Consider the following 25,112-nt stretch of genomic DNA (forward strand, 5'->3'; position numbering starts at 1 on the left):
CTTGACTGCATCTCTCTTCCCTCCTGTTCTCCTCTGCCCTTCCCCTTGACTGCATCTCTCTTCCCTCCTGTTCTCCTCTGCCCTTCCCCTTGACTGCATCTCTCTTCCCTCCTATTCTCCTCTGCCCTTCCCCTTGACTGCATCTCTCTTCCCTCCTGTTCTCCTCTGCCCTTCCCCTTGACTGCATCTCTCTTCCCTCTTGTTCTCGTCTGCCCTACTCCTTGACTGCATCTCTCTTCCCTCCTGTTCTCCTCTCACCTTCCCCTTGACTGCATCTCTCTTCCCTCCTGTTCTCCTCTCACCTTCCCCTTGACTGCATCTCTCTTCCCTCCTGTTCTCCTCTGCCCTTCCCCTTGACTGCATCTCTCTTCCCTCTTGTTCTCGTCTGCCCTACTCCTTGACTGCATCTCTCTTCCCTCCTGTTCTCCTCTGCCCTTCCCCTTGACTGCATCTCTCTTCCCTCCTGTTCTCCTCTGCCCTTCCCCTTGACTGCATCTCTCTTCCCTCCTGTTCTCCTCTGCCCTTCCCCTTGACTGCATCTCTCTTCCCTCTTGTTCTCGTCTGCCCTACTCCTTGACTGCATCTCTCTTCCCTCCTGTTCTCCTCTTCCCTACCCCTTGACTGCATCTCTCTTCCCTCCTGTTCTCCTCTCACCTTCCCCTTGACTGCATCTCTTTCCCTCCTGTTCTCCTCTGCCCTTCCCCTTGACTGCATCTCTTTCCCTCCTGTTCTCCTCTGCCCTTCCCCTTGACTGCATCTCTCTTCCCTCCTGTTCTCCTCTGCCCTTCCCCTTGACTGCATCTCTCTTCCCTCCTGTTCTCCTCTGCCCTTCCCCTTGACTGCATCTCTCTTCCCTCCTGTTCTCCTCTGCCCTTCCCCTTGACTGCATCTCTCTTCCCTCCTGTTCTCCTCTGCCCTTCCCCTTGACTGCATCTCTCTTCCCTCCTGTTCTCCTCTGCCCTTCCCCTTGACTGCATCTCTCTTCCCTCCTGTTCTCCTCTGCCCTTCCCCTTGACTGCATCTCTCTTCCCTCCTGTTCTCTTCTGCCCTTCCCCTTGACTGCATCTCTCTTCCCTCCTGTTCTCCTCTGCCCTTCCCCTTGACTGCATCTCTCTTCCCTCCTGTTCTCCTCTGCCCTTCCCCTTGACTGCATCTCTCTTCCCTCTTGTTCTCCTCTGCCCTTCCCCTTGACTGCATCTCTTTCCCTCCTGTTCTCCTCTGCCCTTCCCCTTGACTGCATCTCTCTTCCCTCCTGTTCTCCTCTCACCTTCCCCTTGACTGCATCTCTTTCCCTCCTGTTCTCCTCTGCCCTTCCCCTTGACTGCATCTCTTTCCCTCCTGTTCTCCTCTGCCCTTCCCCTTGACTGCATCTCTCTTCCCTCCTGTTCTCCTCTGCCCTTCCCCTTGACTGCATCTCTCTTCCCTCCTGTTCTCCTCTGCCCTTCCCCTTGACTGCATCTCTCTTCCCTCCTGTTCTCCTCTGCCCTTCCCCTTGACTGCATCTCTCTGCCCTCCTGTTCTCCTCTGCCCTTCCCCTTGACTGCATCTCTCTTCCCTCCTGTTCTCCTCTGCCCTTCCCCTTGACTGCATCTCTCTTCCCTCCTGTTCTCTTCTGCCCTTCCCCTTGACTGCATCTCTCTTCCCTCCTGTTCTCCTCTGCCCTTCCCCTTGACTGCATCTCTTTCCCTCCTGTTCTCCTCTGCCCTTCCCCTTGACTGCATCTCTCTTCCCTCCTGTTCTCCTCTGCCCTTCCCCTTGACTGCATCTCTTTCCCTCCTGTTCTCCTCTGCCCTTCCCCTTGACTGCATCTCTCTTCCCTCCTGTTCTCCTCTGCCCTTCCCCTTGACTGCATCTCTTTCCCTCCTGTTCTCCTCTGCCCTTCCCCTTGACTGCATCTCTTTCCTCCTGTTCTCCTCTGCCTTCCCCTTGACTGCATCTCTCTTCCCTCCTGTTCTCCTCTGCCCTTCCCTTGACTGCATCTCTCTTCCCTCCTGTTCTCTTCTGCCCTTCCCCTTGACTGCATCTCTCTTCCCTCCTGTTCTCCTCTGCCCTTCCCCTTGACTGCATCTCTTTCCCTCCTGTTCTCCTCTGCCCTTCCCCTTGACTGCATCTCTCTTCCCTCCTGTTCTCCTCTGCCCTTCCCCTTGACTGCATCTCTTTCCCTCCTGTTCTCCTCTGCCCTTCCCCTTGACTGCATCTCTCTTCCCTCCTGTTCTCCTCTCACCTTCCTCTTGACTGCATCTCTCTTGCCCTCCAGTCCTCCCCTCATAGGAATAAAATGGGCCCTGCTGCAGATAACTCGAGCTAAGCTTTAGTAAAAGACCCCCAAGGAGTTGCAGCGAGTATTGAATCCAGTTCCCCAGGATCAAGGTCCGCTGCACTAACCACTAGGCTACCACTCCACTCCATATGTTATGAGTGTTTCTCAGAAGGGGAGGGGAAGACATCTTAAGGTTAATAGTGAGTAAAATGTCAGTTGGCAACATTGTTGGATTGGATTTAATCAGGTATTGAACATGAATGTAACTATACTGCAACTAAAATTATGAAACTACTGTTCCAAAATTGGAGCAAATATAACTGCCTATATGTGGTTGACATTGTGGTAAATTGCCAGGATTTGATCATGAAGGAGTATAACACCTACATGGAGTGGTGGATATGGCTCTGGCCACCTTGTTGGGCAGACCAAATGGACCAATCAGGTCTTTATCTGCTGTCATCTACTATGTTAGTCCTAGTTAAAGAAAAGCTGTCTGAGCTTGCCTTTCAAATCCCTGGTTCTGCTGCTCTTGAGGAATCCCAAGTCTCCTTTGGTGTTCCCTCTTTTCTCATAACAGCCTGAAAAAAAAGAAGGGTGTGTGCCCCACCCTCCAGGTTTAACCACTTGCAGATGCTTCCAGTGCAAGCTGTTAGGTGCTCTGGCAACATAACATCTGGAAACCAAAGTAGTATTTGGTAAAAATGGCAACTGAAGAGTTAGTATAGGGTAGGGAGATAAATTGCTTTTAATGCTATCTCATCATGTGGCATTCTTCTGTATTTTTCAGGTCATGTTGGGAGGGAAGAATGTAGTGGATGGTTTTGGCCTTGCCTTTCGAATCATTCAGGTACGATAGAGATATTATAAGAGTACTGAAATTGTTTTTGTCATTATGCTTAATTGAATGCTGTGTTAAATATTTGGCAGTTCTAGAACTCATTTAAAACCTGTTATTTCACAGGAGGGCCAATGTGTTCTTTTAAAGAAGTGGTATTACAGAATTTTCAGATGCAGTATCTCACAATAGTTAACTGCCAGCAGTGAGAAAGTGGATGGTGGCTAAGTTATAGAACTGAGTCTTTCCCTGTCCTCCCATGCAGAAGACCCCGGTTCAGTGCCCAGTAAGGTGCAGGGGATACTATAAAGAAATCTTGCTGTTTCACTGTGATGACACCTACTGACTAGATTTAGTATGTAGCTGTACTAGGTTCTCCAGGAAACTGTGCTGATGTTCCTTGACCAGGGGCCACAGACACCCCAATGACTGAACTGGGTGGAAAGTTAGTTATAAAGAAAACATCCAAGTAGTTGCAAGTGGAGGATCCTGGTTCCATAACCCAATAAAAGCCAGATGTTACTAAGCCAGAAGCCCAGTGGCGCAAAAGGAAACTTCTAGCACAGACATAGTGGAATGCAGTAAACGAATGTGAATTTACAACAATGCAACCACAATTATTTGATCAAGTTTTTAAAAGGGTAAAGCAAAACCTTTCTGCAATTAATACACTCTCTGAGCCTGGCCAATCATATTTTTGGTTTTACAACATCCTTTGTGTGTGATAGATTAATGGTTTTCAAACTTTTTTCCACAGTACCTAGTAAAAGAAAAAAACAATTTCCCTAAGGACTCGGTGGCAGAAAACAAATAGGGATGGGACTTGATATACCACCTTTCTGTAGTTACAATCAAAGCGATTTACATATTACATACAGGTACTTATTTTGTTCCTGGGACAACGGAGGGTTAAGAGACTTGCCCAGAGTCGCAAGGCGCTACAGTGGGAATTAAACGCAGTACCCCAGGTTTTCAGGCCGCTGCACCAGTGGCATAGCCACAGGTGGGCCTGGTGGGCCGGGGCCCACCCACTTAGGGCTCAGGCCCATCCAACAGTAGCACATGGTAATGAAAATGCTGCTCTCCACAATACTGGCACCTTCGCATGCTCAGTTTTCAGCAGACTACCAAGGTGGAGACTGGAGAGAAGCATTTTCCCATCAGCTGAGATATTTTTTTGATGTGGGGGTGGGGGAGAGAACATTTGGTGCCCACCCACTTCTTGACTAGGCCCACCCAAAATCTGCTGTCTGGCTACGCCCCTGCGCTGCACTAAGCATTAGGTTACTCTCCCCCTGCTTCCACACATTCCCCAACCTTTCACACTAGCTACCCTCCACCACCCTCATATCTTCACCTGCTTTTCCCAAACCCTCTACTGTACCCCACTGCTCACCTCATACCACCTCTTCCCTCCACTAGCTGCCATTACACGCAGAGCCGTGCCTAGGGTCTCCGGTGCCCCCCTGCAGTTGCCCCCCCCCCCCCCCAAAACGATCGCTACACTACGCTGCCGCCGGACAGAGGTAAATTTAAACAAAAAAAAAAAAGGAAAAGGATCTGGGGAGAAGAGGGCGAGGTAAGCATGGTGCGGCGGGGCGCCCCCCAGAGGATGGTGCCCTCCTGCCATGCTTACCTCGCTTACCGTGTTGGCACGGCCCTGATTACACGCTCTCGATGCTCCTATAACATTGTACAGCTCAGTAACTTGCAGCTGTGCAATGCCTGTGCTCCTTCACTGAGAACACAGATGCCACACAGTTGATATCCGTACTTTCAACACTGTTCTTACAATGAGAGCTAAGAAGCATTGTGTGGAGCAGCAGTTTATTTGGATGACCCAAGTATGAAAACCACTGTGGTAGGTAATCCCTATATCAGTCGAGGCATGTGAAAGCTTTATGGGTTTTCATGATTACAGCACATCTTATGGAATGGATTGTGTATTGGGTCAAAAGAGAGGGAGAGAGTAGGTTTTGAAAAATGACATCCTTTTTCAGTCCTGTTTTATTTTTAGGTAATAGACATTAGAGGCAGAGGAGAGATGGTGAGTTAAAATGTAGAATAGTTGATTGCTAGGCTAGGGAGTACACTCAGGGGATTGTCTTGTTTAGCTGCAGTCGGGTGAGGGGGGAGTACTGTGGGAGGGGAAGGGTTTTGGGGGGGAAGAGGGGGTTGGTTTATTGTGTGTTGGTCCTAGGGCCACAAAAGTAAGAGCCCTTGGAGTTCTGTGGGTTTTTGGCAGTTTGTTGGGGGAGGGTTTGTTGGGGAGGGGGGCTTTTGCTTCCTGCTTGTACTGCTGGGAAAGGGGGTGAAACTTAATGACAGACTATCTTTCTATAGGAGCTATGTGGCCTGTTGGGTGTATTTTTCTCTTGGACTTTTGTTTGTATTGCTGATCATTGTTGTGTCATCAGTAAAAATTGTTGAAACATAAAATGTAGGATATATTATTTGAGTTACTTAGCTTATGTTTTTTTTCAGTGGTAGCTCAAGGTGAGTTAACATTCATTGTTGGAGGTATTTCCCTGTCCCTAGAGGCTTACAATCTAAATGTGTACCTGAGGCTGTAGAAGGTTAAGTAACTTGCCCAGAATCACTAGGAGCATTGGTGGGAGAAGCAGAATTTGAATCCTAGATCCTTTGGTTCTTATCCTGCTACCTCTCTCCTCCTCCAAAGGTGACAAAAGATGACAGACATACTTCCATATCAAAAGATGATAGACATACTTCCATATCAAAAGATGATAGACATACTTCCATATCACACTGTGCAAGCAGCAGAATGTATTCATCCCCTATTTTCAGCCAAGATTGTAAGGTCTGAGAGTTACACCTGTCCTTTGGTTTTAGTAACTGAATTTCTTGCTTATTCACCTTGTCTGGGATCAGTTGTTTTGGAGATTGCGTTCTCATGTAGATTTTGGGCTTATTTTTAATATTCTTTTTGTTTTGTTTTCTTTAAATTGTAGGACTTTCAGTTGGATGCTGCTGTTGTGTACAACAAAGCATCAAAATACCTGGTGAAACAGCATCACTACAGCGAAATCCGCCAGTTGCTAAAATGCGTCTCTGAGTCTGGCATTGCTACTGCAAATGACTGTGATAACATTATCCTTAACTGCATTCAGGAGTTCAAGGACATTCCCTCAGATGTACGCATCTATTACCATGCTCTTAGGAGAGGTTCCATTTATTTAACTCCACTTTTACTCAGTCCACATTTTTATATGTGTTCTTGTTTCTCTGTTCTTCATAGAGTAAAAAATGTATTGCCAATGCTATGCCCAACTATGCTGTCACATACTACTACTGCAGGGCTCAACAAATACCAGGTGCCAGGTCGCCGTGGTGCCTAAAAATTGCACTCTGGTGCCTTGGATTTTTTTGCACCCAAATGGTGCTGTAGAAGAAAGGGCACATTTCTTGCCTCTCCATTGTAACTTGGCTCTCTGTAAGCCTGAGCCACGCTGTGTAGGAGCTCTCGTGGTTTCAAGTCTCTCGAACGTCCTGTAACACGTGGCTTAAACTTATAGAGAGCCGAGTTGCAACGGAGAAGCAGGAAATGTGCCTTTTGTTCTGCAAGTGAGGGGAATAAGTGGCATGCCCTGAGAAAGAAAAACTGGCTAAAGGCTGGGAGGAGGGAGTACATGAGACTGGGTAAAGGCCTGGGAGATGGAAGGGGTACATATGAGAGAGCGATAGAGAGACTGGATCAAAATTGGGGGAAGGGGGCTACATGAGAGAGACTCATGGGGACCCAGGCTATGGTGATATGTGAAATAATCTTTTTCCTCCCTCTACCCACACATCTACATGACTCCATCCACCTCCCCTCCCCTCCCCTCATGTACCTTATTGAGCCCTGGTGGTCTAGTGGCCTCTTCAGGGCAGGAAAGAGTCCCCTCTTTCCTGCTCGGCATTGCCGCTGACCTGCTCGCTGCCACGCTGCTTCCAAATGGCTGCTGAGACTTCTAGCGGTGATCTCACAAGCTTCTGCCATTTTGAAGTGGCGCCAGCAGAGAGCGGGACAATGGTAGCACCAGGCAGGGCTCTTTCCTGCCCCAAAGAGGCCATTAGACCACTAGGGTGCAATATAGCTCTTGAGGGGAGGGCACCCTGAGTCCTGCCCACAAACCAGGACAAACCAGCAGGTTGGAAAAACCGCCCGGAATTCCTGTGGTACCTCCAAATAGAGGAAATATGGTAACTCTAACCTTAATGAACTGATTTACTAATGTTTCTTTGTCCACAGACTCAATAGAAAAACAGCCTTAGTAAATCAGTGTCTTAAAGAACTACTGCTTATGTGAATGAGGATTTCCACCCCCCCCCCCCCCCCTTTTCAAAAAAAAAGTTCACTATAGACAGTTTGGGAGGAGTGATGAAGAAGCAGCAAGAGAAGTCTCAACTGCTAGCTCCTAAGATTAGGGCTGGCTCCTAGATTTAATAAAAATTGTTGAGGTCTGTACTACTGACTGTTTTAATTGCATGGGCTGAATGCGACATAAATCAAACTTTGTATAATCGGTATGTTTTCTGTAAAGCTTTATTATTTGCAGCCTATCCATTCCCATACTTAATGCCATAGACAGTTCTAGGGATCACTTTTAATGGATTGTGTATTTACGAAGAGCAATGTTTTCATGACGCAGTGGAAGAAATGCATTCATTATCCCTCCTTCCCCAGCTACCATTGCTTACTTCCTGTTGTTCCTAGGTCCTTCCACTGCACAGTCTCCCCCCCCCCCCCCCCCTCAACACCTTCTGCCTTTATCTACAAAAAAAACCTATTGCTCACACTTTTAGCTTTATGGTACCTGTATTCCCACGCTTGTTGGCACTAGAATATAGTACTGCAGAGCTCAAACTACCCAAGAGTTAGGTTGAGCCTTGTAAACCTGTTGTAGTTCCTGTAAATCCTGCAAAACAACTGGAACAGGCACAGGATTGGGTTTGCAGCCCAGTGGTGGTCTACTATACTAAGTTTGAAAAATGGTGCTTCATCTTAGTTTCCTGAACTCTCAGTAATGTATGTCTTGGGTTTTTATTTTGTTTTTTATCTTCAGTCACCTTCAGTGATTTTACCACCCACCATCGTTAAAGTGCTGATAGGATTCTCTGCTCCTCCCCCCCCCCCCCCACCCCAAAAATAAAAAATAAAAACTTTGTCATTGAGACTGATGCTCAGAAGCAAATGCAGATGCTAGATGCCATTAGTGCCGGACTAGCACCTGCATTTGTTGGTTCACAATGCTTAAAGGCCCCAATCACATCCCTGCTCTTGCTTGGCCTGTCCTCAAAATGGCAGCACACTGCCCTTGCTGCTTCCTTATGTGATAGTTAGACCCTGCCCAGTGCATCCCAGAATGCACCAAACAGGGCAGGGTGCTGCCATTTTGAGGATGTGCCTAGCAGGAGGAGGGAAGTAGTCATAGTCCTCCTTCAAGGTAGGAGAGGGTTGGGGAGGCTACTAGACCACTGGGGTTAGTCTTCAGGAGGGGTCCTGGCCGAAGGTCCTACTGTGAGTCTGGGCATGCACTTAAGATCTGTGCTGAATGCTAACAACGCATCTAAATTTGTTTGCCATTAGCGTTGAGCATTAGGGAGTTCCTTCACTGCGCTGTTGTGGCGGTATTTTTCCAGCACTCCGGACTTTCGAGCATCTGTGACTTAACAGTAACAGTCCATCTTCTCCAGGGCTGAGATTGAAAGGTAAAGTCCTAGGTTTGATATACATTATCCTCTAAGGCCAACAGAGGTGTGAGAAAGCCACTATCAGTCCTGTAGCCTGAGCCCACTGGTTTTGCCTTTATTTTATGGGGAAAATATAATCCTCTGTCTTGTTTTTCTGATAATAGGATCTGGACAGCTTGATCCAGGACTTGAGAAGTATTGACAACAAGGTGAGAAATATTTGAAAGACATTAAATCTATTGAGTATTAGATCTTGAAATCATCAGTAACTTGGATAATGTTTTCGTTTCATTTCTGATGGCATTCTTTTGCCTTAGGGCTGCAGGGGACTGTTGCGCATCACTCTGGCATTCTATTTTTAGAAAGGCCATCACAGCAGCCACTTTTTTTTTTTTTGTGTGACCTGGTAGCTATAGGATGCCATACATACAAAGTAATGGGGATCAGTGGCATACCAAGGGGGGGGGGGGCGGTCCGCCCCAGGTGTACGCCGCTGGGGGATGCCGCGGCGCGCGCCTGTCGGCTGCGAGTTCGAATCGCTACGCTAAATTCTCTCGTTCGCTGCAGCTCCCTCCCTCTGCTCCGGAACAGGTTACTTGTTCCGGGGCAGAGGGAGGGAGCTGCAGTGAACGAGAGAATCTAGCGTAGCGATTCGAACTCGTAGCCGACAGGCACGCGCCACGGCACCCCCCCCTAGCGGCGTGCACCCGGGGGGGCGCATCGGCGATCCGCCCCGGGTGTCGTCGACGCTAGGAACACCACTGATGGGGATGTGTTACTTTATATATCCTGATGATAAGCAGATTGTGATTCTTTTTGGTGCTTCTCTAGGAGTAGGGTTACCATATTTGCAGAGACAAAAGAGAGGACAGAAAAAATGGTTGCTACCTTTGATAAAGAAATATTTAATTGTAGCCTTTAGTTAATGAACATACATCAAACAGTGACTTACTTACAAAACCTTCAGGATTTGAGTTTGACTGAGTCTGAGCCCAAGCATACTTATCAGAAGAACGCATATCCCTCAACAACTTTGGCTGGCTTCTGAAATATCTTTGCATGACATATGCTTAAAGTTGTTCTTCTCAAACAAAATTCCTGTGACAGATTCAACCAGCAGGGAAACAGAGAGGAGATCACCAATGCCTTTCCCTGTCTTTAGCACCCCCATTGACTAATAGGCCACAGATGAGGTCTCTCATTATGTGGATAGGTGTGTTGGTCATAGGCACATAAAAGAAAGAGAGGACATTTCCCTAAAAATTAAAAATCCTGGAGGACATATCTGAAGAAGTCCAAAAAGAGGACATATGGTAACCCTGTCTAGGAGAAACATATGATTTTGGTAGAATCTGTTTTGAAAGGTTGAACACTTTGATACAGTAGAAAAGACAGTTATGTAGTGGGTTGGAAGCCGTGGCTGTATGATTCCTGAAACTGGCCCTGTGGTTGACGGATAAGTCTTGTTATGCTATTCCTCTGTTTGTAGTTTGGGGCTGCTAATAGATTCTGGTCATTCTGTAGCACAGCAGGTGGGACAGGTGGTGTAGAATGTATTTATGCAGTTGTTTTGGTGCATCAGATTCATGATCTGTTACTGTTGGAACACCTGTCAGGTTAGGTCATCTGAACTACTGCAATATAGTGTACCTGTGTCCACCAAAGGTGATCCTGGTCACATTTGTACCTGCACCAAAATACAGCAACTAAGTTTACTTTTGGAGGGGCATGGTCAGATAGGGCCACTCCATTTTTGTGATCTTTGCATTGACTTCAGTTATAGCTAGAATTGAGTTTGTTGCAATGTTTGACACATAAGATTTTATATAGAATTTATCTGCAGTATAGTTATGGATTTTTACAAGGGCCCTACTCTGTTCAAATGCCTGTATGTTGAACTTCTGCAGCTTTTGAATATAGATTGAGTACTCAAGAGGGCACTTCAGCAGATGGTTGAAAAGTCATTTATTTGCTTTTTCATGGAAGATAATGGAAATGCACAGGTAGCCATTTTAGATGAGGGTTTGATCAAGGTGGGCAGCTGTATTTTCACATTTTTAATTTTGTTTGAGCTTTAGAATTGTCTTGGATTATTTGATGTTACTCTGTATTTTATTACTGCTTTGTGGTTAAATGCAGAACATAAATGTTATATTAAATTTAAAAAGTAACTAAAATTCTTTAGCATCCTTACCAGATTAGTCCAGAACATGTGGGTAGGGTGTCCATCGACCAATGGATGGAGTTGAAGAAAGTTCTGTTGATTAAGGGCACCATACAGCCATAGAATGTTCACTATTTCTTTGTCTCCAGCAGATGGATGATAGGCTGCTTGTGCAGCTTCTGGACTACTTGGTGTGGTTCTTGAACCAGTTTAGAAACTGAGCTTCAGTTGAGCTGGGGGGGGGGGGGTACCTTTTAAGGTTTGGGCTCCATTATTCTGTTTGAGATAGAAGACTAATTTATCTGGAGCCAGTATAATTCAGAGGGGTCTGAGCTTCCTACCCCCCACCCCCTTCTACCCTCGGCCTTCTCATTGCTATGAGTGACTTCCAACCAGAGGTCTCAAATTTGATATGGATTAGAGAAGACTTTTTTCCTGTTAAGTACAATTTGATACCACTGAAGGGCTGCGCCTTTAAGTACATAAGTACATAAGTAGTGCCATACAGGGAAAGACCAAAGGTCCATCTAGCCCAGCATCCTGTCACCGACAGTGGCCAATCCAGGTCAAGGGCACCTGGCACGCTCCCCAAACGTAAAAACATTCCAGACAAGTTATACCTAAAAATGCGGAATTTTTCCAAGTCCATTTAATAGCGGTCTATGGACTTGTCCTTTAGGAATCTATCTAACCCCTTTTTAAACTCCGTCAAGCTAACCGCCCGTACCACGTTCTCCGGCAACGAATTCCAGAGTCTAATTACACGTTGGGTGAAGAAAAATTTTCTCCGATTCGTTTTAAATTTACCACACTGTAGCTTCAACTCATGCCCTCTAGTCCTAGTATTTTTGGATAGCGTGAACAGTCGCTTCACATCCACCCGATCCATTCCACTCATTATTTTATACACTTCTATCATATCTCCCCTCAGCCGTCTCTTCTCCAAGCTGAAAAGCCCTAGCCTTCTCAGCCTCTCTTCATAGGAAAGTCGTCCCATCCCCACTATCATTTTCGTCGCCCTTCGCTGTACCTTTTCCAATTCTACTATATCTTTTTTGAGATACGGAGACCAGTACTGAACACAATACTCCAGGTGCGGTCGCACCATGGAGCGATACAACGGCATTATAACATCTGCACACCTGGACTCCATACCCTTCCTAATAACACCCAACATTCTATTCGCTTTCCTAGCCGCAGCAGCACACTGAGCAGAAGGTTTCAGCGTATCATCGACGACGACACCCAGATCCCTTTCTTGATCCGTAACTCCTAACGCGGAACCTTGCAAGACGTAGCTATAATTCGGGTTCCTCTTACCCACATGCATCACTTTGCACTTGTCAACATTGAACTTCATCTGCCACTTGCACGCCCATTCTCCCAGTCTCGCAAGGTCCTCCTGTAATCGTTCACATTCCTCCTGCGACTTGACGACCCTGAATAATTTTGTGTCATCGGCGAATTTAATTACCTCACTAGTTATTCCCATCTCTAGGTCATTTATAAATACATTAAAAAGCAACGGACCCAGCACAGACCCCTGCGGGACCCCACTAACTACCCTCCTCCACTGAGAATACTGGCCACGCAATCCTACTCTCTGCTTCCTATCTTTCAACCAGTTCTTAATCCATAATAATACCCTACCTCCGATTCCATGACTCTGCAATTTCTTCAGGAGTCTTTCGTGCGGCACTTTGTCAAACGCCTTCTGAAAATCCAGATATACAATATCAACCGGCTCCCCATTGTCCACATGTTTGCTTACCCCCTCAAAAAAATGCATTAGATTGGTGAGGCAAGACTTCCCTTCACTAAATCCGTGCTGACTTTGTCTCATCAGTCCATGTTTTTGTATATGCTCTGCAATTTTATTCTTAATAATAGCCTCCACCATCTTGCCCGGCACCGACGTCAGACTCACCGGTCTATAATTTCCCGGATCTCCTCTGGAACCCTTCTTAAAAATCGGAGTAACATTGGCTACCCTCCAGTCTTCCGGTACTACACTCGATTTTAGGGACAGATTGCATATTTCTAACAGTAGCTCCGCAAGTTCATTTTTTAGTTCTATTAATACTCTGGGATGAATACCATCAGGTCCCGGTGATTTACTACTCTTCAGCTTGCTGAACTGACCCATTACATCCTCCAAGGTTACAGAGAATTTGTTTAGTTTCTCCGACTCCCCCGCTTCAAATATTCTTTCCGGCACCGGTGTCCCCCCAAATCCTCCTCGGTGAAGACCGAAGCAAAGAATTCATTTAATTTCTCCGCTACGGCTTTGTCCTCCTTGATCGCCCCTTTAACACCATTTTCGTCCAGCGGCCCAACCGACTCTTTGGCCGGTTTCCTGCTTTTAATGTATCTAAAAAAATTTTTACTATGTATTTTGTTTTTAGTATTTTGGCTAATTTTTTTCTTTGTTACTTCTCTGCACTATAATCCTGGGTTTGAGGCCATTTTCTTCTTTCCAAATGCTGTTCTCATGTCAAATCCTTTTGTTTTGTTTTGTTCTATCACAGTAATCCTTTTTACAGTTACAGTATATTTGTGTATGTGTATATAGAGATCTATTTTTTTTTTGTTTGGCAATTAAGCTATATGCGTACGTTAACTTGTTAGTACATAAATACATAAGTATTGCCATACTGGGAAAGACCGGAAGTCCATCAAGCCCAGCATCCTGTGTCCACAGTGGGCAATCCAGGTCACAATTACCTAGCAAGATCCCAGAACAGTACAATACATTTTATGATGCTTATTCTAGAAATAAGCAGTGGATTTTCCCCAAAACCATTTTAATAATGGTCTATGGACTTTTCCTTTAGGAAGCCATCCAAACCTTTTTTAAACCCCGCTAAGCTAACCAGTTTTACTACATTCTCTGGCAACGAATTCCAGAGTTTAATTACGGGTTGAGTGAAGAAATATTTTCTCCAATTTGTTTTAAATGTACTGTAACAGGACCCTCGGCTTAGTAAATCAGGAGACGAGAGGCAACTGGTTCCGGAAGCAAGACAGTTTTTATTGCTAGCAATGTACAGCACTGAGTTCAGTCTCAGGATACTGTGTCCCAGAAATCAGCTGACACTTACATTTATACCTCCCTTGTGGGCCTGCGCATTAGGCCCCTTATGCATCACAGTTGGCATGCGCAGTAAACATTTGTAGTTCTTGTAGTTCTTACAGTACATACACACATCACAGCACTGAAATGAAACTGGCATGGAAAACGAAACTTATCGCACTATTCTAGCACACACATATAATCACACAATGCTTCTTTCACAGAGCTGATAAGGCTCAGGAATGCAGGATGGGCGTGTCTACACCCTCAGACTATCTTCTATTCATGTAGCGTCTACGTGCAGGCTGAGTTTTGTGTGCAAGCCCTGGCCACTATTTGCAACAAGCGATTATCTACTGCATCTGCACTTTGTCTCAAACAGTTATTCCAGTAACTTTGGTATCTTGCAAGCAGGAGCTGACAATCCACAGTTAAGGCACAGTACAATAAAGTGTAAGAGTTCTGTAAAAGTTCAGATCTGGAATGTGATACAAAGAAGCAAAGGTCCTTGGTTAAATATGCACAAGTCTTGAGGTAGTCCTGTCGGTTCTGATCCGGCAGCAATGCAGGCCAGATCCGGCCACCACTCCTACAATTCCCCCCTTTTGATACTTGAAATCCGATGCGGTGGAAAGTATCACCTTCAAGAGTGCTGGGAAAAAAAAGAGAGACAAGGAGAGTTAGCATGAGGAGGCAGTAAGAGGCCCTAGGCCCTTGCGCAGCCGTTGGTTGCTTCGCCGGGGTTGAGACGGAGGGTCCCTATGGGAGCCCCCCCCCCCCCCCCCTTTGTAGCCGGACTTATGCTGTCACAAGGGAGTTGGTCTTTAGGTCTCCTCAGAGGATGAAAGGTCTGCTTCATCTAAGTCAGTCACCGAGACGGGGGAGTACATCTGTAGGGCCATGATATGGGCGGCCGCTCGGCGGTCAGCAATGGTCTCCATGGTGGACCGAAGACACCTGAAAATGAAGGGAAAAGATAAGGGAATTAGTAAACAAGACAAGAAGAATAGGCCCACCATGACAAGGATGCCCTTCAGCCCCCCCGAACTGGGCAGCCAGTCGGTGACGGAAGAGGTCCAGTCCCAAGCACTGTTCCAGGTTTGTACCGGGACGTGGGCTAGCTTTACCATACGGTCAGTAATCTCTTTGATGACCTGGCTCTGATCATCTATCTGCAGACAGCAGTTACTGAGGTTAAACTTGCCGCAAACCCCCTCCTTCCTGTGCCAGCAGGTAATCAAGGGCGAGGCGGTTTTGGTAAACCGCGGTAATCAGTTTGGTGTTCTGTTTAGCTAAGATGTTAAGTGCCATAGCACAGTCATTCGTGAGCATTTCAAGCACAGCTTGTAAGCGAATGATACGGTTCAGCATATAGATGGGGGTCCGGTACCCATACGTTCCATCTTCAGCCCAGGTGGCGGGCCCATAGTAGTGGACAATGCGTTCAGGTGGCCATTCGGTATCCTTCCAATCGCCTATCTGGACCTTGGGTTCCCGGGCAAACCGCTTCTTCCGACTCCTATACCCCTTTTCGACATAGAGAGGGATTTCTAGCGTTTCACCCACCCGGAGGGGTAGGAGGAAGAAGCTGGGTCGTACTGTGCCCAGGAGGCAGGTTCCAAACCAACGGGCAGGGAGTTGTTCGTAGGCCCTGCGACCGCAGATATAAATAGTACCCCTCTGGGGCTATCCATCTGATGGAGGGGTTACCTCCGCTTGTCCATGTGTTGTTCAAGGTGGGCTCTGTCCATAAGGGTGTCGGCATAGAATGATTGTCCGTATGCCACCAAGTGGTTGAACTCCCATTGTATAGGATAACTCCCGTGCAGGCCGAGTCACCTACCGGGATAGAGTATCGTTTGCCAGGGGCTCGACTGGCGCACAGGGTGCCGATAATGTTTGTTCTCAGCACCTACTCGTATGGGCGGGGTCGATGAGGGAAAGGTGATATTAGTGAAATTCAGGGCATCCCACATGTGCTGGGTGATTTCCTTGGCTTCCCATGGCCACTGCTCTCCCATGTCAGTGCCACCACAGACAAAACAGTTGGTAATGCCGAGGGAGAGGGCTATATTCTCGGCGAGATTCAGGAACATGTTCCGGGCCTCGGGTGAAACAGGGAACTGAGTGGCCACATGCTCGGCGCGGGCAATCTCATCATACACCTCCTGGAATCCCACGATGGTAGTTTGATAATGTGTGGGAGGCTTCGCATCGAGGCTCTGGCGTATGGTGATGTAGGTGAGTGGATCCATCCCGGCCCCATCGATGCCGAGGGCCCATGTTTCTCTCCAGGGGGCCCCATGTTCTCGGATAAGCCAGTCCAGGAGGACGGTGTTGCCAGGACCTCTGCGAAATTCACCCAGACCAGTACACCCGGGGTATCCTCCGCCCGTGTAAGCGCATACCCTCTCCCATCCTGAGGTTCGAGTGTCTGCTGCACAGGGTAGCCAAGACCAAGGAGAACCGTATCTGCCATCTAGGGTAAGGGGACAAACGTACTTGTGATCATGTGCATAGGCCTTGCGCCAAGCTTGACTTCCGCACTTGTGGGACAAGGGGTGTTTGTCCATAGCAACACAGACATCGAAGGTGAGGGTGGCCACGGTGTGAGCTCCACCTGCAAGGACGAGGGTAGAGTTTACGTATTATAGAATACCGTCTCCCTGGACTCCCATGGACATGACGTACTGGGGAAGTCCTACGCTGAGGGTGACGTTGTAGTATCTTGGCTTGACCGGACTGTGGCAAATGGTGAGGTTTTTCTGTAGGCACCGGTGAAGTTGCATAGGGCCGTCTGGTGTGATGATAACACAGGACACAATGGGGGTGCAGCCCTTCTCCGGGGGAAGGGTCTGGTGGATGAGGGTGGTGGTAAGGTTGTATCCCTCGGCCGTTCGGTGACGCACCAGTCGTAGGCACTCGGAACAGTTCGAGCTAAGGGCAGTCATCTCCACAGGGACTGGACAGTAGTTGAGGACGAAGAGTAGGGCAAACATCATGGTTGGGAGAAGAAGTATCCGAGTTGTTGCAGCAGGAAGAGGACGAGGCTCAGGATGACAGCTCCAATAAACAGTGAACCTAAGGCACAGAACGTCCAGGGGCTAAGCTTCTGACTAGGCATGGGCCTGGTTCACCTCCGCTTGAGGGTTAGTCGTAGTGGAGCGTCCGGGTGGCTGTGAGCTGTCCAAACTCCGGGTGAGCTGTCGGTTGCTGCAGCTGGCTTCAGCCTGGTCCAATGTATCCACACGGGGCTTCCTGCAATTTTAACAGCGTTGGGGTGGTTAGGAGGACAAGGGAGGGCCCCTTCCATTTGGGCTTCAAGCAGTCAGACTCGTCCCATTCTTTCACCCACACCTCTTCTCCCACCCGAAACCGGTGCATAGGGCTAGTAAGGACTAAGGGACCTACACTCTCAGTATACTGTTGGATGTCCTGCACTACCTGGCATAAAGACTTCAGCTGTTTTACTAGGGAACTCTCACCCTGTATCTGCAAGGAGTCGGGAAAAGAAGGCAGAGGTGGTGGCCTGGCGTACATCATCTCATACGGGGTGAGACCAGTAGTTTTAGGTGTGCACCTAAGATGCAACAATGCTAGTGGGAGCAGATCGGGCCATTTGGCTTTGGCTTCCTGGCATAGCTTAGCTAGCTGGTTCTTCAGGGATCGGTTGGCTCTCTCCACTGCCCCACTGCTTTGGGGTCTCCAAGCACAATGTAGCTTCCAATCGAGACCCAGTCTAGTACTGAGTTGCTGGGTCACCTCGCTGGCAAATGCAGGTCCTTTATCAGAGTTGATCTGTTTGGGGAGGCCATATCTTGGCAGGATGTGGTGGATAAGTAAGGAAGTAACTTCTTTAGCCATCTCTGTCCTGGTGGGTACAGCTTCAATCCACCCAGTGTAGGTACATACTGCCACGAGGATAGCTTTGTAGCCCCGGGCAGGGGGCATATGCGTGAAGTCGACTTGGCAGACTTGGAATGGGCTGGTGCCCCGGAGGATGTGACCGGGTGCAGGACCTGGTCCTGTCCGTGGGTTGTTCCGGGCACAAGTTGTGCACCTACTGGAAGCATTTTTGGTCCAGATAGTTTGTTGATGTAGTAGGTCTTCTCGAGCAGGCGCCCCAAAGTGTCTCTGCCCAGGTGGGTGCAGTTGTGGGCTTCTCTGACCACTGTCCAGGCCAGGGCTTCGGGGATCCATATTCGGCCATCCTGTAGTAGCCACCATCCATTGCGCAATTCCAGGCCCTCCTGTCGGGCCCACTCAGTTTCTGGTGGGGCGTAGTTGGGGGTCTCTGTGGGGAGATGGATGAAAAGCACGAGGTCCGAGGAATGAGGGAGTTGGCTCGCCTTCTTAGCGGCATCATCCGCCCACTGATTTCCCCGGGCGATGGGGTCTGTTCGACCAGTATGAGCCCTACAGTGCATCACTGCCACCTTCCTCGGCTTCCACACGGCCTCAAGTAGCTGGCAGATCTCAGTGGCATTTGCGAGTCCCTTCCCCTCGGCTGTCAAGAATCCCCTCTCTTTGTATAAGGCTCCGTGCACCTGGAGGGTGAGGAAGGCGTATTTGGAGTCGGTGTAAATATTCACAATTTTTCCTTCTGCCCATAAGAGGGCCCTGGTGAGGGCGATCAGTTCGGCCTTCTGAGCTGATGTCCCGGGTGGTAGGGCCATTGCTTCGATCACATGATCCTCGGATAAGACGGCATATCCAGCTCTCCGAGTCCCTGCGATCACTTGGCTGCTTCCATCTGTGAACAGGGTAACTCCTCCTTGCCAGGGTTGATCTTTAAGGTCGGGTCTGCTAGAATGCACGGTGGCCATCACCTCCTCACAGTCATGGAAGGGTGGTTCAGGAGCCGGGAGAAGGGTGGCAGGATTCAGGTTGGTAGTGTCCTGGATTTGCACGTCCGGGTTTTCACATAGGAGGGCTTGGTACTTGACTAGTCGGGAGTTAGTCATCCATCGGGGCCCATGGCTGTCGAGCAGGCCACGGATGAAATGGGGCGTTGTCACGAGGAGCGTCTGGCCAAAAGTGAGTTTGTTGGCTTCGTGTATTAAGACATGCAGCGGCAATGCTTCGGAGACACCCCGGCCATCCTCTGGCTACGTTGTCCATGCCCTTGGAGAGGTATGCTACTGGTCGTTGCCAGGTGCCAACCGTTTGGGTGAGGACCCCAAGTGCCAGACCCTTCTTCTCATCCACAAACAAGTGGAATGGTTTAGTCACATCTGGCAGTCCGAGCGCTGGCGGAGCCACGAGGGCCTTCTTTAGATCCTCGAGAGCTTTCAGTTCATGTCTCTCCCACTGGAGGGTTTGGGCCTCGAGTTCAGGTCCCTTCAGCTTGGTGTATAAGTCTTGGGTCAGAACAGCGAAGTTAATGATCCAGATCCGGCAATATCCAGCTGCCCCCAATAGCGCTCGTAGTTCCTTCTTATTTGTTGGAGTGGGTTGGTTGCAGATAGCTTGGGTATGGGGTGTACCGAGCCTTCGGGTTCCTTCTCGGAGGCGAAATCCCAGGTACTCGACTTCGATCTCGCATATCTGGGCTTTCTTTCGGCTGGCTCGGTACCCTTGTGCTTCCAGGGTTTTCAAGAGATAAAGGGTAGCTTCTGCACAGTCCGTGTACGTTTCCCGGGCCACCAACAGGTTGTCTACATACTGGACGACAGGCCCGTACTCGTACTGGTACGACTTCAGGTCTTGGGCGAGTTGCTCTCCGAAGAGAGTGGGTGAGTTCTTGAACCCCTGGGGGAGTCGGGTCCACGTGAATTGCTACTACTACTACTACTACTTAACATTTCTAGAGCGCTACTAGGGTTACTCAGCGCTGTACAAATTAACAATTAGGACGGTCCCTGCTCGGAAGAGCTTACAATCTAAAGGACGAAATGTCAAGTTGGGGTAGATACGTTTTCTGAGAGGAGGTGTAGTGATTAGGTGCCGAAGGCGACATTGAAGAGGTGGACTTTGAGCATTGATTTGAAGATGGGTAGGGAGGGGGCGTGGCGTATGGGCTCAGGAAGTTTGTTCCAGGCATGGGGTGAGGCGAGACAGAAGGGACGGAGCCTGGAGTTGGAGGTGGTGGAGAAGGGTACTGAAAGGAGGGATTTGCCTTGAGAGCGGAGGTTATGGGTAGGGACGTAAGGGGAGATGAGGGTAGAGAGGTACGGAGGGGCCGCAGATCGAGTGCATTTGTAGGTGAGTAAAAGAAGCTTGAACTGTATGCGGTATCTGATTGGGAGCCAGTTAAGTGACTTGAGGAGAGGGGTGATATGAGTATATCGGTTAAGGCGGAAGATAAGACGTGCGGCAGAGTTCTGGATGGACTGAAGGGGGAGTAGATGGCTACGTGGGAGGCCGGTCAGGAGTAGGTTGCAGTAGTCAAGGCGAGAGGTAATGAGAGAGTGGATGAGAGTTCGGGTGGTGTGCTCGGAGAGGAAGGGGCGAATTTTGCTGATGTTATAGAGGAAGAAGCGACAGGTCTTGGCTATCTGCTGGATGTGCGCAGAAAAGGAGAGGGAGGAGTCGAAGATAACACCGAGGTTGCGGGCAGATGAGACGGGGACGATGAGGGTGTTCTCAACTGAGATAGAGAGTGAAGGGAGAGGGGAAGTGGGTTTGGGTGGGAAGACAATAAGTTCAGTCTTAGACATATTCAGTTTCAGGTGGCGGTTGGACATCCAGGCAGCAATGTCGGATAAGCAGGCCGAGACTTTGGCCTGGGTATCCGCGGTGATTTCTGGTGTGGAGAGATAAAGCTGGGTGTCGGCATAAAGACGATAGTGGAAACCATGAGAAGAAGTCAGGGAGCCTAAGGAAGAGGTGTAGATTGAAAAAAGAAGGGGCCCAAGGACAGATCCCTGAGGAACTCCAACAGAGAGCGGGATAGGGGAGGAGGACGAACCATGAGAGTATACTCTGAAGGTACGATGGGAGAGATAAGATGAGAACCAGGAGAGGACAGAGCCCCGGAACCCAGGGGAGGACAGTGTGTCAAGAAGTAGGTTGTGATTGACAGTGTCAAAAGCGGCGGAGAGGTCGAGGAGGATGAGGATGGAGTAGTGACCTTTGGATTTGGCGAGGAATAGGTGATTGCAGACTTTAGATAGTGCCGTTTCTGTTGAGTGTAGGGGGCGAAAGCCGGATTGGAGCAGATCGAGGATGGCATGAGAGGAGAGAAAATCAATACAGCGGCTGTGAACGGCGCGTTCAAGTATCTTGGAGAGGAAGGGTAGGAGGGAAATGGGGCGGTAGTTGGAGGGACAGGTAGGGTCAAGTGATGGTTTTTTGAGGCGTGGAGTGACCACAGCATGTTTGAAGGTGTCCGGGACAGATGCAGTGGAGAGAGAGAGGTTAAGTATATGACAGATGGTGGGGGTGATGGTAGGTGTGATGGTGTTAAGTAGGTTGGTGGGGATGGGGTCAGAGGAACAGGTAGTGGCTTTCGAGGAGGAGAGGAGATGGGCGATTTCCTCTTCGGTGATAGCAGGAAAGGAGGAGAAGGAGGGCTGGGTAGGTTGGATGAGAGAGTGAGATATAAGCTGAAGAGGAGGAGAGGGAGTGGTGGTGAATTCGAGGTTGATCTTCTGGACCTTGTCACGGAAGTAGTGGGCCAGAGATTGAGGAGAGAGTGAAGGGGGGGTGGGAGCAGAGGGCACTTTGAGGAGGGAGTTGAGGGTGGCGAATAGACGACGAGGGTTAGAGCTAAGGGAATTGGTCAATTGGATATAATAGTCCTGCTTAGCGAGGAATAGGGAGGATTGGAAGGAGGATAGCATGAATTTGAAGTGAATGAAGTCAGTAAGGGTGCGAGATTTCCTCCAGAGGCGTTCAGCCGAACGGGCACAGGAGCGAAGGTATCGGGTGCAAGGGGTCAGCCAGGGCTGGGGATTGGTACGTCTTGTGGGCCGGGAGATGGACGGTGCAAGGATGTCTAGAGCAGAGGAAAGAGTGGCATTGTAAGTGGAGACAGCTTTGTCAACAGATGTGGAGGACAAGATGGAAGGGAGGAGATCAGAGATAGTAGAGGATAAGGTGGAGGGGTCAACAGCCTGGAGATTTCTGGACGTAGTAGTTAGTGTTGGGCGAGAGTGAGGGGGAGGGTGCTGAAGTGTGAATGTGATAAGGTGGTGGTCGGAGAGAGGAAGAGGTGAAACGCAGAAAGTGGAGGGTGAGCAAGAAGAAGAGAGGACGAGATCAAGACAGTGGCCAGATTTGTGAGTAGGGGTGGTGGGGCTCAGTTGGAGCTTGAAGGAGGAGGTAAGAGTGAGGAACTGAGCAACATATGAATCGGAAGGGTTATCAGTGTGGATGTTGAAGTCACCGAGAATGAGGGATGGGGATGAGGGCTCAAGAAAGACGGAGAGCCAGGCATCGAAATCTGTAAGGAAGGATGGGAGGGATTTATCAGGGGGGCGGTAAATGACTGCAACTCTGAGTGGCAGTGGGTGGAATAGACGGATGGAGTGAACTTCAAAGGATGAGAAGCTGTGAGACTGAGGTAGGTGGAGAGGTTGGAAGCTGCAGGCGGGCGAAAGTAGTAGTCCGACGCCGCCACCGCAGCCGACTGGGCGGGGCGAATGGGAGAAAAGATAACCTCCGTGGCATAGGGCTGCGATTGAGGCAGAGTTGTCCGGGGTGAGCCAGGTTTCAGTTAGGGCGAGCAGATGAAGGGAAAGGGAGATGAAGAGATCGTGGGTGAAGGAAAGTTTGTTGCAGATTGAGTGGGCGTTCCACAGGGCACACGAGAAGGGGAGGGAGGAGGGGGGGGGAGGAGGGGAATAGGGATGAGATTGGAGATATCGCGGGATCGTTTGCATAGATGAGATGAGGACGAGGACAGGTGTGGGGGACCTGGGTTGGGATTGATGTCACCCGCGGATAGCAGGAGAAGGAGCAAGAGAGTGCGGAGAAGGGTGGGTGAGGAAGGGCGACGAAGACGGGATGCGCTTAGGAGGAAAGGGGAAGGGTTCATGGCAGGAAGGAGGTGTTGAAGGTTGAGAGCTAGGAAGGAGGAGGAAGACAGTAGGGATGGAGAGGTGGTGGGGGACAGGGGTAGGTAGGGGAGGGCGGAAGAGGACAGGGATGGGTAGTGAGATCGTGTGGAAGACAGCGGTGAGAGGGAGAAAAGATTAGGGAGGGACAGGGCAAGGAATAGGATGTGAATGGGGGCCATGGGTAGTGACACAGGAGTTCAAAGGGAAGGTAGGTGGGCTGGGAGACAGGCAGGTGAGGGTAAGCAGTCGGGCAGGAGAGTGATGAGCTGGTAGGAGGATGGGCTGGGAGGCAGGCGGGTTTCAGGGTGGGTGGTAGACAGTCAGGTGATTGGTGGAAAGTCAATGATTGGCTAGTAGTCAGGTTGAGTGGCAGGCTGGAGTGGTTTGAAGCAGGAGCTGGCGGACTAGGACAAGCTGATGCAGACAGACTGGAACAGGCTGGGACAAGCTGATGCAGACGGACTGGAACAGGCTGTATCAGGCAGACTGGAGTAAGCTGGCTGGAGGAGAGGGCCTGGAGTAAGGGAGTAGCTGGAGCAGGCAGGCTGTAACACGCTGGATCAAGTAGACTGGAACAGGTTGAGGCAGATGGACTGGAGCAGGCATGGAGAGCAGGATCGGGCGGACTGGAACAGCTGGATCAGGCAGATGGATTGGAGCAAGCAGGGAGAGCAGGATCGGGCGGACTGGAGCAGCTGGATCAGGTGAACTGGAACGAGCAAGCAGGAAGCTGGATCAGGCGGACTGGAGCAGACAGGAGGAAGCTGGATAAGGCGGACTGGAGCAGGCAGGAAGAAGCTGTACCAGGCGGACTGGAGCAGACAGGAAGAAGCTGGATCAGGCGGACTGGAGCAGGCAGATGGACTGGAGCAAGCAGGTAGAGCAGGATCGGGCGGACTGGAGCAGCTGGATCAGGTGAACTGGAATGAGCAGGCAGGAAGCTGGATCAGGCGGACTGGAGCAGACAGGAGGAAGCTGGAGCAGGCGGACTGGAGCTAGCAGGAAGAAGCTGTACCAGGCGGACTGGAGCAGACAGGAAGAAGCTGGATCAGGCGGACTGGAGCAGACAGGAAGAAGCTGGATCAGGCGAACTGGAGTAGGCAGTCAGGAAGCTGGAGCAGGCGGACTGGAGCTGGCAGGAAGAAGCTGTACCAGGCGGACTGGAGCGGGCAGGAGGAAGCTGGATCAGGCGGATTGGAGCAGGCAGGAAGAGGCTGTACCAGGCGGACTGGAGCGGGCAGGAAGAAGCTGTACCAGGCGGACTGGAGCAAGCAGGAAGAAGCTGGATCAGGCGGACTGGGGCAGGCAGGAAGAAGCTGAACCTGCTTGCTCCCAGTTTGTAAGTCTTCCCACGTGAAGGCAAACAACTGTTGACTATCAGCAGCAAGAGGGATGGAGAAGAAGGCGTCCTTCAGATCAATGACACTGTACCAATTGGTTTGGGCTGGCACTTGGGCTAGAATGGAATACGGGTTAGGTACGAGGGCCACTATGTCGGCCACCTGGTTGTTGACCTTCCTCAGGTCCTGGACAAGTCTGTACTCTGATGTCCCTGGCTTCTTGACGGGCCAATGGGGTGTTCCAGGCAGATCTGGCCGGTTTGAGGACCCCTTGTTGAAGGAGTTTCTGTAGGTGTGTTTGCATACTGTGTCGGGCTGCATAGGGGATATGGTACTGTCCTTGATTGACGATCTGAGCATTTGGTTTGAATTCGACCCAGATGGGGATGGCGTTGACCGCCAATCCTCCGGGGTTCAGTTCTGCCCACACGCTGGGCACTCCGGCCATGAGGGTTCTCCTCTGCCATGCAAAAGGGGTATCCTGGCAATAGCGGCAGTCGCCGGGGCCTGCGATCAGGGGGGCGTGTAGTCTCCATTCTTCTCGGACAGGGCAGATAAGTGTTACGGGTCGGCCTTCGAACTGGGCTTCTACTTCTCCCGTAGCCTTGAATTTTAACGTGGCTTGGAGCTTACACAGTAGGTCCCGGCCAATCAGGGGGACTGGACACTCAGGGATATGTATGAACTGATGGGACACCATCGTTCCTCCGATTTGGACGTGGCGTTCCTTGAGGAGCG

General features: G+C 49.7%; 1 protein-coding gene across 2 annotated transcripts in view; it reads left to right on the top strand.

The window, feature by feature from the left end:
- Positions 1 to 25,112, top strand: part of ZFYVE26 (zinc finger FYVE-type containing 26) — a 273,412-nt gene that overhangs the window by 238,108 nt on the left and 10,192 nt on the right. For both annotated transcript variants that reach the window (XM_030215525.1, XM_030215526.1), the window contains 3 exons: positions 3,051 to 3,110; positions 6,071 to 6,253; positions 8,960 to 9,004. In XM_030215525.1, coding sequence (XP_030071385.1) covers positions 3,051 to 3,110; positions 6,071 to 6,253; positions 8,960 to 9,004 — 288 coding nt within the window. The remainder of the gene's footprint in view (positions 1 to 3,050; positions 3,111 to 6,070; positions 6,254 to 8,959; positions 9,005 to 25,112) is intronic.

The sequence above is a fragment of the Microcaecilia unicolor genome, chromosome 9, assembly GCF_901765095.1.
Source record: "Microcaecilia unicolor chromosome 9, aMicUni1.1, whole genome shotgun sequence".
In the NCBI taxonomy this organism is placed as follows: domain Eukaryota; kingdom Metazoa; phylum Chordata; class Amphibia; order Gymnophiona; family Siphonopidae; genus Microcaecilia; species Microcaecilia unicolor.